The sequence below is a fragment of the Oreochromis aureus genome, linkage group 20 (genome assembly GCF_013358895.1).
Source record: "Oreochromis aureus strain Israel breed Guangdong linkage group 20, ZZ_aureus, whole genome shotgun sequence".
NCBI classification, from domain to species: Eukaryota; Metazoa; Chordata; class Actinopteri; order Cichliformes; family Cichlidae; genus Oreochromis; species Oreochromis aureus.
The window spans coordinates 7,356,630-7,375,710 of record NC_052961.1 but is presented as its reverse complement, the minus strand read 5'-3'; the positions used below and the strand labels follow the sequence as shown (position 1 = coordinate 7,375,710).

The following is a 19,081-nucleotide window of genomic DNA, read 5'->3' as shown; positions in this document are numbered from 1 at the left end:
AACATTTGCTGGATCTTTTTAAGATATATATGCTTATATGACTTTTTTTCCCACATGGGAGCTGTGTAAATATAGCTCTGAGCACAGATTCCTTGATCCATTTATTGTAATCCCATTGACCATTAATTTAGCTGCAATGGATCTTAAGCGCCTGAGGTGGTGTAAGGTACTTTGTTGCACCTGTGAAGAGAATGGGGAGCTTTGTTTTACATCCCTTTAATGACATAGTCTTGGATAATCCCCGTGGCAGGGATTAAAAAGTTCACACTGAATGATGTAAGGCGACACGAGTCGCTGTTTTATCAATCTTTGTCAACAAGTACTGCAGCGTAATGTGTTGGGATTTGAAAAGCTACTGAAAAGTATCACAATTAAAAGTATTTTATGAAAATGTATTAATTTATTTGACATTTACCAGACACATAACAGTACATACTCAAGATCTAGCACCATACTTTTAGTGTATTCTCTATAGGATTTTTTTCTTAAGTATTTTTATTCATCTTTAGGCATGACAAAAAGATTTTTGAAATTCACTTTTTTAAACATGGACTTTTCAAAGAGTTTTTTACATGTCCACTTAGGTGGACAACATACATTTTGACTTATGAATTTGGTATGGAGTGACACATCAGTGTCCAATGTAGTGGTTTATGTGCAAGCATACCATCAACACTGGCACAAATACAAGAAAACAGCCTTTGAATAGCTGTCCACTGTGGTGACCACTATGAGTGAAAGGGTTAATGCAATGAATCCACTTGTTACGTTTCCTAGCCTTTCTCTCTCTCTGTAATGTATCCATTAGCAATGTTCCAATTGATTTGCATAATAATTTACCATATCATGATATATCGCTTTTAATAATTTGTGCAGTAGGATCCAAGAGAGAGTGGAGCCTATTCCAGCTGATTTTAGGCAGTGGGGTACACCCTGGGGAGATTATTAGTTAATTATAGTGCAAACACAGAGGAAGAAACAACTATTCATGACCAGTCAGAAGGAACTTGTCAGGCACAGGAAGAATATGCAGACTCTACACAGGAAGCAGCAGTGAGTCAGCATATTCACATTCACATGTGTTGCCTATTCTTAAGACTTGACTTATTTGAGACTTAAATAAAAGTAAAATGTATATTTGCAAATATTTAAAGCTCTGTACACACTGATTAAGGTGGACACTGAGCGACCTGTTATGCAGGAGATGTGCCCCACAGTAAACTTAATATGAGCCTAATTTTTATTTATAACTGCTCCTCATATTAAACACTGCCATAGTGAGTCAGAACATCGTCCTTCAACTTATTCTTAACATGTTTTTCTACTTTCTTTGTTCTTTTGGATATGTAGGATATCAACGAGACAGGATATCCCTACTACAGAGATTTCTGGCACAGAGTTCCACCCACCTGCTGCTCAAATCTTTTGTTTGAGCTGGCTTAAAGGAAGGGTGGCCTCTAGGGGAGAGCAGCGAAAACAGTTTGTTTCAAACAGAGGATTAACTGCGGGATGGCACCAAAGCCCAGTATGAGATAATAAGGATTATTTTCACACGTGAATTGTCCAAAGCTACACGAATACAAGTCCAAGAATAAAAAATATTGAGCTGAAAATGAACACAATAGGTCCACTTAAAAAACAAATAAATCTTTGGCTGTACTGAAAACTGCTTGGCATTTAAAACTATTTTTCTGTGTAGCTCATCTTCTTAGTGCAATAACTCTAGCCTAGCAACTGTGCTAATTTTGTGGACCTCTCTGTCATCAAACGTGACACTTTCATCATGAAAGGACCTTTTTACTGCTGACCTATGTGCCTTCTCTCCTGATTAAAGAAGACTTCAACTATTTGTCATTCTTAAAAAAAAATAAAAAATCTGAAATGGAATGTGACCATGGCATCATTTTGAACTGGTATCCATGACAACAAGGCCAATTTTGATAGTTTCTATCTATCTGCAGCACATTGCAAATGCGCAGGTAGTCAAATCGATTAATTTTCTCCTGGCAGGTTAATATTGCAGATTTGGATGGCAGATAAAATGCCTGCAGGATTTATCTTTAGGTTATGTCTGCATTTCTTTATTAATCAGAAAGGACTCATAGAATTTAAAGGTTATTAAAGCTGAACTGGTTTGTTCTGTCTGCTAGGAAGCCTTTAGCTTAGTTAGGCTGATTCTAAATGTTTGAGAATAATTTACCTTTTGCATTTCACAAACACTTTGAAGTGTGGAGTGAATACATGAGCAGCGGAGGCCTGCAGTATTATTAGCGTGACCTGTCTGTTGTCATTGCATTTTGTATGGTTCCTTCTGTGAAGGGTTACATGAGCACCTAATGCAGATTAATGCATAAGCCTGTTAAAGGGTGCCACCCCAGGCTACAGATTATAATGCAACACTGTCACGGCCTGATGGTGCACTGTAGTTTCAAGCAGTTGGTAGCCAGGTGTAAAATATCTTCAACCTTCAAAAAAACTGGGACACATTTTACATTGTAAATGAGAATGCAATGATTTGACAACCTCATAAACCCATATTATATTTACAATAGAAAACATATTGAATGTATAAAGTGAGAAAATGCACCGTTCCAAAAACATACAATCATTTTGGATAAGATGGTAGCAACAGAGCTCCGAAAAGTTTGGAAAAACTAATTTACCACTCTCTAGCATCGCCTCTTTCTTTTCACAACAGTCTGTGAACTGAGGAGACGTCTGCTGGCTGGACTCCTGGGAGAGGACATTTGCTCCATTCGTGTCCGATACATTCTAGCTGTTTATCAATCCTGGATCTGCTTTGTTATATTTTCCATTTCATAATGTTCCAAATGCTTTCAATTCGGTGAAAGATCTGGACTGCAGACAGCCCAGATCAGCACCTGGATTCTTCAACTTCGAAGCCATGCTGTTGTAATAGATGTAGTATGCTTTTTAGGATTGTCTTGCTAAAGTATGCAAGGCCTCGCTTATAAGAGACATTGTAAGGATGGGAGGATATGATACTCTAAAATCTCTCCATTCCTTTCAGCATTATTGGTGCCTTTTCATATATGCAAGTTGCCAGTTCTACTAATGCACCCCCTATGTCATCAGAGGTGCAGACTTTTGAACTGAGCACTGATCAAAAACCCAGATGGTCCCTCTCCTCTTCAGTCCAGAGGATGCACTGTCCAGGTTTTACTGTAAAAGTTTCAAATTTTGATTTGTCTGAGCACAGAACTGTTTTCCACGTTGCCTCAGTCTGGATCAGGTTCACGTATGGCTTCTTCTTTAACCTGAATTTTCGGTTGGCATGGTGATAAACAGCCTTGTTTCAGACAGATGTCAGATAAATGAGGGGTATTTTCATCATGCAAACCTGCTCTAGAGTCCAAGAATGAAAATATGAAGATGGAGCACAATAGGTCCACTTTAATTAATCATTAATATTTTACAGGTAGACATAATGTTTGGAAATATTTGCACTACATCCAACTGAATTACTATCTAATTTTAAAGACAAAACATTCATACATTATAAAAACACCGGGATATTATTTATTACACTGGCAGTAACTTCATTAAATTGAATTTAATATTGCTAATTAATTAAATTGTTAACCAATGTATAACTAATGTATATACCAATCTTCACTTTGTTACTGAAGTCTTTCCTCTTCATTGGTGTCACAGAGCTGCAGAAAATCCACTTTCATTCAGCATTTAAACACAACATTAAAAAGACTCTGCATAACAACCATAACCTGTGTATAAAGCTTTTATAAATTGTCATATTTTTTATTAAGTTATTTTATATTGAGCATCATAAAAACTAGTCGTCATATATTTTAAAATACAGCCTACTTGCTTGTCGTGAGCACGGCGTGGGCTGTTTTACATGAATCGTGCTGTTTTACAATAGGAGCCCGTTTCTACGCAGGAAGCGCTGTTTTCTATAAAACCTGAAACTGTGTGGAAAGATGTGATGCAGCGGCGGCAGCAGCGACTGCATCAGCCTCAACTGTGGCATAAGTCTCAATGAGCACCTGTGAGACTCTCCGCCCCTCCCATCCGCTATCTTCATGGATGTAATCTCCGACTTAACAACAGGTACTTGTAAGGTCCCAGATAAAGTAATCTCCCCAGACCTCGGTGAGCTTTTGGCAGGAGAGTCAGAGCAGAGCTCCAACCGCGCAAAGTATCTAGGTAAGTCTCAGTCAGCGTGCTGATGAATGAACCTCTTCTTTATCAAATTAACTATACGTCTTCAGATGTCTCCCACTACAGTAATTAAATCTAAAGAGCTGCAGTTTGGAGATTTTTTTTTCCGGCCTAGAATGAGGCAGAGGGCCAGTGATGTGTAATTTGTATTCTGCGCGTAAATTGGGTAGTTTTTAAACGTCCTGCATTAACATCTTGAATAGACGAGTCTTGAGTAAATTTATGTGTGTATATTCAGAAGTGTTTCTGCTCAGGCGTGGCAGATGTGTGCTTCAAGCTTGATCTGAATATCTGATCATTCGCCTGTTTGCCGCAGAGTGATCTTTCCACGGATGCCGCAGCGAACTTGGTTCAGCTGTTGGTATGATGCACGATGCTGTATCGCGAGGCACCGCACGGGACATATCTGCTGTCATTTACGGACAGAGCAGCCTGTCTCCGTGCTGTTAGTCACGTCATTTATCGGTGTGCCTATGCGTGAGATAACGTGGATGTTCCTTTTTTTCCTCCTTTTTTTGCATGAGGGCAGAAACGTGTGGCTGGGCTTTAAGCGTGAAGTTGATGAATATATGACAAAGATAAGGTGAAAGTTTTCGTAAAGGGAACCGGATGTATTAAAATGTAAATCACTGATGCAGGTTTTGACTTTGCAAATTAGGTTTTGCGTGGCTGACTGTGGTTTCTGCTGAGTTTTACGTTATGATCTGTGCTGTTAAAACATCAACACACGCTCAGGATGAAAAGAAGTACTGCAGGGGAGGAGTAAACAACAGGAAACCCCTTTCATATCAGATCCTCAGTGCTCATCACTGTCTATATATGTATGTATCAAAATCTAGACACTGGATTATTAGAATAAATATATTTCGGAACTGTAGGTTTTGGTAAATTTGGATATACACTGAATTGAAATCTGAATTGATTAGTTCACACTGTTTTTTATTCATATATTTTATGTTTTAATACCACTGTCAGCAGATACCACTTTGGTAATAGTACACTTTAGTAATTAAAATGTATTGTCACATTTAAAATCATTTGTTCTAGGCTGTTCGAAGTATTTTTACCTGCGATGGGGTCAGGTATACAGATCAGGAGTTAATCCATTATATAAGAGAAAAGGGGGCAGGAAATCAGACTGAGTAACTTGTCCTTTTAAAGTGTTCCTAATCCTCCTCAGTACATTGAGTTCTACTCAACAAGTCATTCTTGTTTTAGATGCTCATCATTTGAGAAAATAAGTATTTTTCTCATTATATTGAATATATTCCTCAGCTGCAAGGTATTTTCTTACTTTTTTTAAGTTTCATTTACAACCGTTATAAAGGTTATTTTATTTTTCAAATGATTTTTTTTAATGTCAGGAAACAAAAGTGACTTACTAGTCTCACATTTCATTCAAATTTGCTTTTAGATTATGTATCAGCCTTGTTGATACACAGCTTTATGATACAGCATCATGTGGTGCTGATGTGGGCCAAGCCCGGCATAGCTTTACACCTCCCTGTGTGCTAGTTAGAGCACGGATTAGTGCGCTAACCTTTTGTCAGCCAGACAGAGACCGGCTGACAAAAGCAGTCTCACCGGCTGCATCCACCTGTAGACAGTCTGAGCAGCTCAGCAGACGTGTCAGCCTTCATAGCTGCTTTGTTAGGACTTTTCAATAATCCCAGAGGACTTTTTTGTTTACGATTACAATGATGAGAAAGCCTGAATACTGAGCCTGCATGGTTTTTGTTTGTTGCATTTGCATGCAAATAAACTAAGGAAATAGGGGGAGTTTGGAGCTTTCGCCTTTGAGTGACATCTATTCTTCTGTCTTTCGTTTTTCCTTAAAACCAAAAAGAATTCCCTGGCAAAGCGCCTGCAGACATGGGTCGTCAAGAGGCCGACTATGTGTGGAAGAAGAACACTGAAAACATCCAAGAGGTTTTTGACTTCATGGAAGAGTTGGGATCGTAAGTATCATTTAACTCACTGTAAGATGACTTTGATTAAAGTTTATGTTTATGTTTATGTTTAGTTTATGTTAAATGTTCAAGGAACTGAACAGTTTTTTGCATATACGTTGAGTTTCTTCCTTGGCGAATGCTTTGCACCATTAGATGGTTTATTTTAGTGATACTGATATGAACTGCAGTGGCTGGCATGATAATAGCCATCAGCATGCTGTTTGAATTAGAGGACAGATTACTGATTTGATTGGATTAACATGATAAGGCTTACTGTACTTAAGTATTGGCAGCAAGATGCTCTAGCTGTTAGACAATTAGGCTGATTTTCCAGAGGGATCCAGGCTTTGGCATCAGTGCAGCAGTTCATTCACAATTTTTTTGTAATTTTTTTAATTTGCAAATCGTTGCTTTTTAGTTTTATATACAAACAAAACAGAGGAAAATGTCAATATCTGTTTATAAATCTGTCACAAATAATAAGACAGTAGATTTGTTATTGAGGTTCTCAAAGTTTTCATGACTGATTGCCAAGATATGATGGAGGCTTGCACAGGAAAACTGTGATAATGTGATAACGTGATACATGACTTTAAATTAAAAAAAAGCAGCAATATTTATCAAAGTTAGGACAATTTAATTTTCTATGAAGGGAAAAACAGAGCTGGAATGAATGAGAAATGCTTCCCAGAGGCGCTGGCTCATTTGCAATTAAAAAATAAAAACTAAATAGGAATCCACCAAATGTTATTGCTTTCTAACATCTAACTTTGTACTGTGCACATTCAGTCGACACTCGCTCACCTAATTTTTGTCACGACGGTGATAAAAACCAGTCGCAGTGTTGAGTATTTTGCAATAGACTGGAGAACTACTGATAAGAGACTAACATTAAATCATGATGTAAGCTAGAGTGCTGCCAGAGTGAGAAAATAGAGCTTACTGTGCTGAGGGCTGAAGAGGCTGCCAAGAGGTTTTATCTAACACATCATCAATGATTGGACTGTGAAGGAGGCAAGGCCCTCCTGAGCAAAGAGCATTATCTAATTTGGTTCAGTTCGGTTCTGTTGGTCTACACCAATTACTTTTATTCCCCCAAACAATTTGAACAACCAAGAGTTTCACATAAAAGTGGGAAAACAAATTTTAAAATTACTTGTAATGCGGTTATTTCTGTAGCACCTCCCCTAGAAGAGAAGACAGATTGGATTACTGCTGTCTGAGCCACCCAGTAAGTTTGCTTTCGGTGAACTCTCTGAATGATGCCCATTCCCGGGTGAACAGTCTCGATTTTTTGTGTTCTGTCACAATAAAAGCAAGAGACTCCAGAAGGGACTGGAGATTATGTAGTCTTTCCCACTGGGCCTCATCAGACATTGTGTAAACAGCATCCTAATGGTTTCCTGGAAATAGGGACTGAGTTTATTCGGGGTTAAGAAGAACCACCAGAGTGCATTGAAAAGCAGTGCGATTTTAGTCTGTACTGAATTTTAAGCACTCAGATTCACACAATCGAGTGATTTCTTGCAATTTCTGATTGCTCCTAATCTTTTTGATCATGGCTGTTGCCTAGCTTTCATTTTCAGGTCTTGACCAGCAATTTTTCTTGAAAGTCAAAGTATTTTTTCAAGTAGGTCCTTGAAACAAAAATTAAAGCAATTCAGGGACTGGATGTAAAGTGGTGCTATAATGGTAAAGGGACTGCTTGTTCCTGACTGCCAACCTGAGCTGGAATTAGAGTTTATATGAACGTGGGAAAGGTGGTCTGCCGATAGCCCTTGACACCTGCCTGTGACCTGACCTACACATGGTCCGCTGCTGACCTTCTGTGCCTGGAGTCTGCCACCGTTTCCTTAGCGTCAGGGATAAAGCACCTAATCCACCCAGTAGAACAACTATTCCCAGACAACGCTGAAGATAGCATGGACACAGGAGCACAGCGCACAATAATAAGCCCCCGACATGTGAATTGTTAAGTCACAGAGGTCCTTACAAGAGCTTAATTAAACCCTTTGATATTGCTATTTCTGCCCTGAGTTGATTTTAAATTAGATGGTCTCTAAGAAGTCAGTATCAGGAAGTTTCCTAAATGATGCAATACGACAGGGAGAAAAAAAACTAAGTCATTAATGACGGTTACACAACAGAAGCCTTTAAAGTCATTAAATGCAATTATCTAACAAAATTTTAAATGGACTAAATGTTTTTTTGATTATCTTGCTGATACAGTAAATTAGAGTTAAACCTGTATGCGCAGTTAGCTTAGCTTGGCTTTTATAGCTTTAGTATTTATCTATACAAAAATACATATGGTTTATGGAAGGCTCCACACTATTCACAGTCTCTGTAAATTCAGCTGCTTATCTCGGTTTCCAAACTAAGCAAAGCTAACCAGCTCTTTATCATTTATTCAACATAAACCATTTGCTCACGTTTACAACATCCTTCAACTTGACGTTGCCCACCAGAGATGCTCGTGAGAATGCATGTATGTAGATGTATCATGTCAAACTGGAAATAAACATTCAACCTCATAGTACAGTAAGTGAGTATGAGTCAATATGAGCCAGTATAATCAGTATGAATCAGTATATCCGATTGTACTTCTGAGAATAGCACAGGTAACTACCTGGTGAATACACAGCTAGAGAGTAGGTGTTTGCAGGCTCTGTCCGGGGAGCTTAGTCACCTAAACCAAGCAGAATGTTCCAGTACTGAGAACACATCTGTGTGAAGTAATGTGAGAGAGGACATCTTTGTCTGACGTTTATGTTCTTAAAAAGAAAAACAAACAAAATTATGGAAATGAATGTTCCAGTCTCATCTCCTAACTCTGCAGGAAGAAAACAGCCTATTTCCCAATGTCCTACTAAGCCTGCAGCACTTCCTCATTCAGGAAATGGGACTTGCGTTATTATACTTTAAATCATAAAGAAAATAAAAATGGGATGTGTCATTAATTAAAAAATAATGTGTTTAAAACACGAGCCCTTCAAATAAAAGTTGGCTGAAAACCAATAACATTTAATGTATGCACAAATTGAGAAATTGAATGAAGCAATAGCTTCTCCCAGTTGCACGAGAGCAATATAAAAGTAGACACACAGGAGTCCAATGTTCTGTGTTGTTAATGTGCCCATATTCTATTAACAACGGCCCTCTTGTAATAAGCGAGAAGGCTCATTTCCCCTTACCAGGGGAGACTTTGTGTGTTGTTTCAAAGCAATCAGTGAAGGCATCATCAGTAACCTATTTTCAATATGTGTTTATGTGTTAATGAACAGTGGGGCGTTCTCAGAGGTTTACATGGTGAAGGAGAAGAAGACGGGAAAAACATTTGCCATGAAGTGTGTGAAAAAGAAACAGAAGAGGGATCTGAATCTGGAGAATGAGATCGCTGTGCTGCGAAGGTAATTCACATGTGAGCCTCCAGCTTTCATCTCTCAGAAGTGAGCACAGGAGGAGGATTGCCACTGATGTGGGGTTTTTTTGGATGTTGTTTGGATTGAAAGTATGTGGAACTTTGTGATAGGTATAAAAGCAATGTCATAATGAAAGCATCATGTTACTTTTTCAAACAGAATTAAACATGAGAACGTTGTGGGGTTGGAGGATTTCTATGAAAGTCGAACGCATTACTATCTTGTCATGCAGCTGTGAGTATTCCAGATTTTGTGTCCAATATTATCAAATTATCACGATAAAAGGAAAATGAGGATATAGTTTTAATGCTGGTGGTGGCTCTGTATCAGGGTTTCAGGCGGTGAGCTATTTGACCGTATCCTGGATCGGGGGGTGTACTCAGAGAAGGATGCCAGCAGAGTGATTCAGCAGGTGCTGCAGGCCGTCAGCTATCTGCACCAAAACGGAGTAGTGCATCGGGACCTGAAGGTATGACTCTGATAATATCCCAAACACCAGTGAAATATGTGGTTTTTCTCCTTTACATCACATTTGACTCGTTTGTATCATCCGTACTCCTTAAACCCGAGGGTACATTAGATAGTAAGAGACACAACATACAGTATTATAAAGAAAAGCCCAACAATTTTCCTCTTGATCAAGCACTTTGAGACCTCAGGGGGAAACTGGTTGGGATAAGGTGACAGAGAAAAGGGAAAAGATGTCCATAGAGAGATGAAAAATGAAATGGTGTTTGGCTGGCTGATGGGACTTTTAACATCAGGAACATTCAGCTTTAAAGACAGAGATATACACTTCGAGGAAAGAAACAATAACGTGCAATAGCAGGATCTAAATGAATGATATACATGTGGCGGAGACATTCTCCTTACATCACGGGAAATCCTCCAGCAGCCTGAGTCTATAGCCGCAGGAGAGAGGATTTCTGAAGGCTCTACCTGACATTGTACTTTCTAAACTAGAGGAACCACAATTAAACCTGCTCTCTGACAGCAGTTCTAAAGTGGGAAAATATGCTACTATGAGGACTTGAAGACATGTTGGAGCAAAACCAATTCAGTGCTTCACAGGGAGCCAATGAAGAGAATCTAATATGGGCAAATGAAGAGAATCATTTTTGCTACTAACTCCATTGTGTGGCTCAGCTGGAGACTGCTGGAGCCGTTAGGTAACAAGAAATTACAATAGTCCCGCCTAGAAATAATAAATGGCCTGATTAGTTTCTCAGTGTCACTCAGACACTGAGAAAATGTTCTTCATTTTGACAGTATTATGCAGGTGAAAGAGGGCCCTCCTGGAGACTTTTTATGTGCAGGTTAAAAGACATATGTTAGTCAAAAGTGAAGTTTAAGGGTTTTCATAGTGGTGCTTGAAACTGAAGTGCTGGCATTCATAGAAACTATCTGGTAAGATTGTGAGTTAGAACTGTAAAAGTTAATGAATTACTGGATCTATAACTATCAGCTTATTGATGGAATAACCTGGCTACCTTCAGAGTACCCATTGTGACTTATCCATCTTTTAATTATCCATACCTGAATATCATTTATGGGGTCATATGTTAAGGTTTTTTTTTAATTTTTAGCTCATCAGAATAACTTAATTTATGAGAGAAATTCTTAGAGAAATAATCTTAACATAGAAATAAAGAGTGGTTTTACCTTTGCAAAAAAGTAGTTACCCAAAAGCTCAACTGCTATTTGAAGTCCAGACCTCATTAATCATATAGTTAATACTGCTTTGATTTTTTACCCCTCTTGCTTAAGATATTTAAGAATTTGTTCCACTACAGGTAAAATAACTATTTGAGAAGTTCTTCATTGAGGACATCAGTGTGTGAACAGCTCTCGTCTCTGCTTTTTTCCCTGGTGCAGCCCGAGAACATCCTGTACTACAGCCAGGAGGAAAACTCCAAGATCATGATCAGTGATTTCGGCCTGTCAAAGATGGTAGACAATGGCATCATGTCCACAGCCTGTGGCACCCCCGGATATGTTGGTAAGAAAACATGTCATTCTAGAGAAATAATCTCACACTGACTAAGTTAGAGTCTCGAAGCGGGTCATCCTGCATGTTACCGATGCTTCACATGCTTTTTGAGCAATCACTGATATAGCTTTAAAATTTTCTCTAACCAGCTCCTGAAGTTTTGGCACAGAAGCCCTACAGCAACGCCGTTGACTGCTGGTCTATCGGAGTCATCACCTACATCCTGTAAGTACAAAGCTATTCACCACCTGTTCCAGATTTTTCTCTTAGTAACAAGACTATCAGATTAAAGGCCCCAGCTGTGTCTTATGCAATGACACAGTTACCTATATACAGAAAAATGGAGCACGTTGAGTCCACACATGTACCATGTAGGGGATTTTTTTCACAGATGCTAAATGTTTGTATTTATTTGTTTTTTTCAGACTTTGCGGTTATCCCCCTTTTTATGAAGAAAGTGAGACACGGCTCTTCTCCAAGATCATGAAGGCACAGTATGAGTTTGACTCACCATTCTGGGACGACATCTCTGAATCCGGTGATTACACTGAACGATGGCTCACACCGACTGTGTTTCTACTCAGCGTTGTCTAAGCTCTAATGTATCTATTGTGTTTTGCTGCAGCCAAGGATTTTATTCGTAACATGATGCAGAAGAATCCCAAGATGCGCTACACTACAGAGCTGGCGCTCAGACATCCATGGTGACTATCACTCATTTGACTTGTATTATGGAAAGTTTTAGTCTAAATACTGTTTTCATGCATTAAATAGAACTTATTATGCTCCCTTCACCCATGTTGACATGTTTTTTGACTTTTTGGCATTATTTATAGTTTACTGTAATCCTTATTTATCTGACAATAAGTTAATTCACAATCTTCAACAAAACAATTTAGCGTTTTCTCTCTTTTTATCAGATCCTCTATCACATTAGGGACATCTGCTCTCACTGACATGACCCAACGCCAAAAGCAGCCAAAAAAAAAGCATTTAAACATCATTATTTGAGATTCTGATTATTTTTAATATGAAACCCCACCCCAAAAGTTGATTCTGTTCATCTGGACGTAGAGTTTTGAGTGGCAGAAATGTTTCATTTGCATAATGACTGAAACTAGCACAGCTGAAGAAACAATGGGCTGGGAGGTCAGTTCCTTGATCATTAATATGCAAATTTAATGAGCATTGATCAAAGACCAGTGATCAATGGCCATGAGTACCATTTACACAGAGTTGGGGAATGGCTGCAATCAAACCTGCAGTCAGCTGAGACTGAAGACATCACTGAAAACGTTACGTCCAGATGAACATAATCAGCATTTGGGGATTTACTTACCTGCATGATTGAGCATGCATCAAGACATGAAAACCCACCATTGTACCAGTATAGTTATGACAAAACAATAATTATGTATAATCTTTTATTAATGACCCCCTTTTTGTAATATAAGTAAATCATTTAGTGCAGTACATTTGCATGACTTGAGCAAAATTCACAACTGTCACTGAATTATTACGCTGTAACAGTTAATGTGTAATAGTTCAAATCATAAAATAACTTCCTACAATGAACATTTTAGTGGCACTGCACACAGGAGGCATCAGTCTTCCTGCCCAGCACCAGTTACAAATGCATTCAGAATTAATCTCTACCTAAAATAAATTTAAGCTTTCTGTGCCGTCATTCGTTTTCCAGGATTATTGGGAAGACAGCTCGGAGCCAGGACATCTACTATTCCGTCAGCGTTCAGATTCAAAAGAACTTTGCCAAGTCCAAGTGGAAGGTTAGTCTTCACTAATGTCTTGGCTTCAGTGTGGTAAGCTTACTGAGGACCTGCAGTTTATAGTAGATTAATCGGGTGCCAACCTAAATCCTTCCTGACCAGGGAGATTTTAATAAGATACTGTTTAGTAATTGAGGGCACTAAGGGCTGATGTAGTGCATACACTGCCAAGGAAATCTAATGCACTTGGTGGCTCAGTGGTAAAAAAAAGAAGAAAAGATCCTAAAACATGAATATACAATTTATCAATCAATGATAAATGAACAAGACATTTCATTTAATGTCTACTCAACATCACCATATATAAGGACATCTAAAGTGAAGCTAGGCTGTTTTTCAACCTCTTTTTTATATTCGCTTTTACAGCAAGCCTACAATGCTGCTGTTGCCATCAACCACATGAAGAAGCTGCAGCTGGCCCACTCAGAGCAGGTCCTGAGGCAGGCCAGCATCCCAGACATCAGGGTCATCGACGTATCCTCCCCAACGAAAAACCGGAAACATCTTGATCCAGACAAGGTTGAGCCCAAGGTGCCAGAGGTCAACGGGAGTGTGCAGGGGACACATCACATGTCCTTGCCCACAAGCCATGTTGAACTAAAGAGCCACTGCCACCCACTGAAGACCAGTCAGAGCGAGTGCAGCACACAACACGCACCTACAATAGCTGAACAGGGAAAGCATGTGTACCACTCAGAGCCTGCCAACCTGAATGGGTTTGTAGCTGTTTTATCTCATATTGTGACCTTTGACCTTTTGAGTTTATATTATGGCTGACTAAAACTTTTCTCTTTTGCTTTTAGATACGGTAAAAAAACCAATAATAGCAAGACCATAACTGGTGTTTGTGCCATCATGTGAAAGCTGCTGAGTTTACATGGAAAAAAAACATTTTACCTGGTAGGTACACTTAAAGCATGTGGATATAACGAACAAATACATGTAATAGTCAGATTTATATAATACTTTTTTATTATTCAACTACAGTTCATCTCCATAGATGAACTCTTTATTTATTTATTGTATTTGGTATTCTTGATTTAAATCTGAAAATCAGGCAGAATAACTCAAAACACCTGAGTGTCTGTGTGGTGACACCCTGGCTGTGACCTGAGGAGCCTAAAGCAAACAATCTAGAGCATGCTGAGTGTATTTTATTTTAAATTCTCAGCTCCATACGGGCTTATTTCTCACCCTGAATGTGTTTCTGCCCTCTACAGGTCAGTGTTGCTGTTTTGACCCAGCATACAGTTGGTTTGCGTCAGCAGCTCCCAGGTACTGAGAACAACAAGTGGTTGATTCAAGCGGTGTGGGAGATCCACAGTCTGTGTGGGGCATTTTATTTTGGAGAGAGTGCCTAGGAAGCTTCCCAAAAACCACACCAAAGTACACAAACCACAACGAAACTCACATGCTCAGATGCACGAGTCTCATTTTTAACCAGAACATTTTTGACAGTATTCAACAGAACTGTGTGATCTAGGAGGGAAAGCGATGGATGAGATGGGCTCAGCTCTAGCCGGGCTTTGCATGACTATCCATGTCGTTTATGGTGACGATGTTCCTGACCACTGGTTTTTGATGGGGCAGAAGTCAGATCATCCGAACACTTTGTGCTCATGATTCCATGCTTAAAATAATACACACAATGACGTCAATGACAATTATTGTACTTGATCATGTGTAAAGCACTTTCTATAGCCAGCCTGCATTTGTAAGCACAATAGAATAGAATAAGAAAACCGCATGCTTACTGCATCCAATAAGCCATACTGATGTAATTTAATATGGTAAAGTTGTCTCATATTTTTGTTACTTTCTTTAAGTTAATTGTTTCATTAATTTATTTTTTTAATTATTTGCTTCTTTTTAAAAAAAAATAAAATAAAATAGAGCAGATCAAATTCAAGTTTGAAATAAAAAAATATATAACAATGTATATTTAAACAAACCTATCATTAACAGTGTAAATGCCACAAGTATATTCATTAAATGCCATAAACCTACTAGAACTTTTACATTCAGCTAAAGTCTATTGTTAAAAATCTTTATTCGCTTATTGTAAGCGGTTTACTTTGGGCAGTCTGCTGTTTGTCTCAGTATGTGGCTTTGTAATGATGGATTTAACATATATTAATGTTATATATGTATTATGCTGGGATCTCTGTATACTCAAAAATAAAGGATCTGCATTTGTTTTGCTGTGGTTGTTTTACCTTCACTCCTGAGAAACAAATTAATGGTAAACTTTGCAAATTAAATTAAGCTATTGCCAGTAGATACACTGGCTAACCAATCACATTTCAGCCGGCAGCTCAATGCATGGTCAAGATGAGCCGCTAAAATACAAAGCAAGCATCAGAATGAGAAAAAAAAAAGGTGATTTGCAGTAAGTTACTTTGAACGTAGCATGGTTGCTTGTGCCAGATGAGCTGGTCTGCATATTTTACAAAGTACTGATCCTTTTTAGCACATTTAGCACCACATTGAATCCTGAAGCTGATGGGCTACAGCAGCAGAAGGCCACACTGGATCCTTGCCAGGTGGGCAACAGGAAACTCAGGGTACAGTTTAAACAGGCTTTGGTCAGACGTGTTTACTTTCTAAATATAGATTTTTTTTTTCTTCTTGTTAATTTCTGCAACTTTCTGCAAACTTGCATGTTATTTAGCATCATCCTAATATAAATACATCATAAACTGGGACTCATTTAACCTGAGCTGGTAACCTCAGTTAATCTAACCAACAAGCCAATTAGCAGGCTGTACTTCTGTACTTCAGCCTTTCCAGCACAGTCAGGATTACAAGGAGCAATGTACTTAGAACAGCAGGTTCCAGACGGAGTAAATTAAGCCAAGTAAGCCAACAGATACAAAACATGTCCTTGTGACCAGGTTTAAATGGCTTTTATTATAAGATGTGAATAGGAGTCAAAAGCTGAGAAATTTATGTTGACTTAAAGGGTATATGCTTTACATTATTATTCAGTTAACCCCGTTTATGAATTTCCTGTATTTGCCAAGCTGGATTCAACAAGAATAATCTAACTGCAAACACTGTGTTACAGGTAAAACACTCAGTTTTAAAATCTCTGAAATAAAAAAGTCACTGTGTGTGTAATTTCTGTAATTATTTTCACATATAAACATTTTAAATACTGTGTATCTAAACTCCTTCTCCCCTTAGCTCCTGTTGAAAGAGTTTTCACATCCACATTTGCCATAAAACTTCCCCCTCAACCACAGCATGGTGACTTGGTGAAGTCCAGAATAGAGACAGACTGTTCATTTCAGGCAGAAGTAATAAAAAAATGGAGCAAAGGTCTCCAAACAGTCTCAACATTTTCCCAGCAGTGGCAAACATAAATGCCCAGAGCTCAAACTGAGTTGCTCAAAGAGGAACATTATCGACTGTGTAATTATTGCGTTATTACCTGCAATATTTTAGGCAACCCTGCAATCCAAAAGAGGACAAACGGGGTGAAAGGTTGTCCCTGGATTAGCTATGAAGAGTGGAATTAGTGTGGATACTTTTTAGCATTTTCTTCTGTATTTTACTCTGACCTGATGTATTAGTAAGAAATTCTTTACATAAAATCTTCACCTCCTTATTCAGTTCAAAATCTCAAAGTACTGAATTAAAAAGTAATGCTTTAATGTAATGTCATGAGTAATCTGTATAACTGCTCTACTTTACTTAGAAAATTATATTAATATGCAATACGACAGTTAAAGACTTATTGTAACGTATTTGGTCACTACCAGCACAGCTAAAAGTCAAACTGGATAAAATGTTAAGCATGATTCATCTGGTGTACAGATGTTAAAGCAACGTGTGGTTGTCATTTTCACTCAGTGATGATGTCTCTGTGACAAAGATCAGACACATTTCCCAACTCGCTACTCTTCTCTCGTGCAGCAGGGAACTGGTTCAAAGGGCAGAGCGTTTGAGACACGTACACACGCATGTACTGTCAGCATTTTGGACAGATTTAGGTCCAGGAGCAGAGCAGCTCAGGACAGCATGTTTTAGGGGATTCTATTGACCCTTATCTTCTAATGAGGCTTATCTATTGCTGTTCAATAGGGGGTATTCCATGTGTAACCAATACTGTTGTCAGACAATATCAATTAACCAATAAATGGGGCTGGCTTTCCACAGCCCTGCATACGCTTATTGGACACTAATGAAGCTCTCCTGATAAAGATCAATATGCATGGCACAAACCCAGGACTCATGTTGTTCAGTGGTCAGTAACATGTTAACTGTCTGAATGTTTACATCATTTATTCATTTATTTTTAACTTTTCTTACACAGAAGGTGTGCCTGTGTGTGCTTGAAGAAGTTAATGAGTACCAACCAATGTTGCAAAGCATTACTTACTGTCAGAACAATATAATGTTTACTGCACGAACTGCACATGCAGAGTTCAGGCAACATGTCACATCACATGCATTTCATCACATACAGGGATTGGATGTGTCTGCCCTTTTACCCAAACAAGTTCTAATCTCCAACAAAACAATTGGAGTACAAGTGGCCTCATGAATATGCATTGTGTCCCCAGTGTGGGCGTTAACCTGGCCCTGCTTGGGTTTAAATATGCAGGCTCTGCCTTTGCCTCTGCCTGCAAAGCCTGATTACTCAGAACGCACAGAAAAAGAGAATAAGAGAGTTTGAGCGTGTGCTTTGAAGTAAGTATTATTCTCTCTTTTTTGTGGATAGTAGAATTTTTGCATTTTAATTAAATGGATTAGTTGTCAGGAGTAAATCTTTGTACTGTTTACTGAATATCTGGTTACAATTGTTCCTTTTCTTTTAACAGACTCATCGACAACACATTATGGAAAACTTTGGCGAGATCATCCCATTTGCTAAGGAGATGCTGACACAGAGACCCAGCCGGAGCATGCTGAAGATCTACATGCTCGGCTCTACTCTGGCAATGCTTGGTATGGTCGGGGGACTGGTAGAGATGGCTTTCCTGCCCTTTGTGGAGAGAGATACTGAGGAGGATGAACCAGCAGAGCTTATCATCCTGAAGAAGAAGGAGAAGAAGCAGGTGCTGAAGCCACACACTGCCTCTGCTGATAGTGAAGTTGTTGATGTGGTGGATACAGTAATGCCCGAGGAAAAAGCCAAATATCTTTTGACTTCAAGGCGGAGAAGCTCAGCCAACCGCTTACATGCTTCTTAAAGAAACTTTCTCCTCTTCACATAAATGGACACTAGAGATGATGGTAATGTTGGTAAATCAAGTCATTGTGTGGAAATGGTCCCTTCGTGCCCATTCTTTATTTCAAAAATTGGTTAAATGTGCAGTTTGCTCCTGTTGACTGGGTAAAAAATGAGATGAGATACAGTGAAGACTGCGGGTTACAGTAATGTTGGCTGCTGGGCAGCAGATATTTGTGAATGTGATGTGATAGATTTGTTGTAAAAGTGGAATGTGTGTGATTAAATTTGTTTTGCACCCTAATAAAAATATATTTTTTTCTCCAAACAATTGTCTCAGACCATGACTTTAATATAATCTGTGGGGTAGGTTACTCATGTTATAATTAGCAAAAAGAGAGAAAATGGAACTAAAAAGATGCAACTGATCTTTTAATCTCAATTTTCTTCATTTAATGCAATAATTTTAGAACTATGACTGAAAAATATATTTTAAAAAGTATCACAAATACCTTTTCCAAGTACTTATTTTGCATTACAAATTACCAAAT

At 38.6% G+C, this 19,081-nt stretch overlaps 2 protein-coding genes across 2 annotated transcripts; both read left to right on the top strand.

The window, feature by feature from the left end:
* Nucleotides 1-3,989: 3,989 nt before the first annotated feature.
* On the top strand, nt 3,990-15,552 carry camk1gb (calcium/calmodulin-dependent protein kinase IGb). The gene is made up of 13 exons (XM_031741996.2): nt 3,990-4,188; nt 6,050-6,161; nt 9,440-9,565; nt 9,737-9,811; nt 9,908-10,046; nt 11,453-11,576; nt 11,717-11,792; nt 11,993-12,105; nt 12,193-12,271; nt 13,267-13,354; nt 13,721-14,070; nt 14,158-14,254; nt 14,575-15,552. The coding sequence occupies exons 1-12, from the start codon at nt 4,065-4,067 to the stop codon at nt 14,213-14,215; spliced, it is 1,464 nt and encodes a 487-aa protein (XP_031597856.1). The 5' UTR covers nt 3,990-4,064; the 3' UTR covers nt 14,216-14,254; nt 14,575-15,552.
* A 2,409-nt stretch (nt 15,553-17,961) lies between these two features.
* Nucleotides 17,962-18,861, top strand: g0s2 (G0/G1 switch 2). Its single transcript, XM_031741988.2, has 2 exons — nt 17,962-18,049; nt 18,181-18,861. The coding sequence occupies exon 2, from the start codon at nt 18,199-18,201 to the stop codon at nt 18,550-18,552; it is 354 nt and encodes a 117-aa protein (XP_031597848.1). The 5' UTR covers nt 17,962-18,049; nt 18,181-18,198; the 3' UTR covers nt 18,553-18,861.
* The last annotated feature ends 220 nt before the right edge of the window (nt 18,862-19,081 follow it).

What these genes read in the sequence shown, in the direction of transcription:
- g0s2 (XM_031741988.2), top strand. Translation starts at nt 18,199, where the DNA reads ATGGAAAACTTTGGCGAGATCATCCCATTTGCTAAGGAGATGCTGACA.
- camk1gb (XM_031741996.2), top strand. Translation starts at nt 4,065, where the DNA reads ATGGATGTAATCTCCGACTTAACAACAGGTACTTGTAAGGTCCCAGAT. An exon ending in TGGCACCCCCGGATATGTTG is followed by an intron (nt 11,577 to 11,716) that starts GTAAGAAAACAT and finishes TTCTCTAACCAG; the next exon opens with CTCCTGAAGTTTTGGCACAG. An exon ending in GGAGTCATCACCTACATCCT is followed by an intron (nt 11,793 to 11,992) that starts GTAAGTACAAAG and finishes TGTTTTTTTCAG; the next exon opens with ACTTTGCGGTTATCCCCCTT.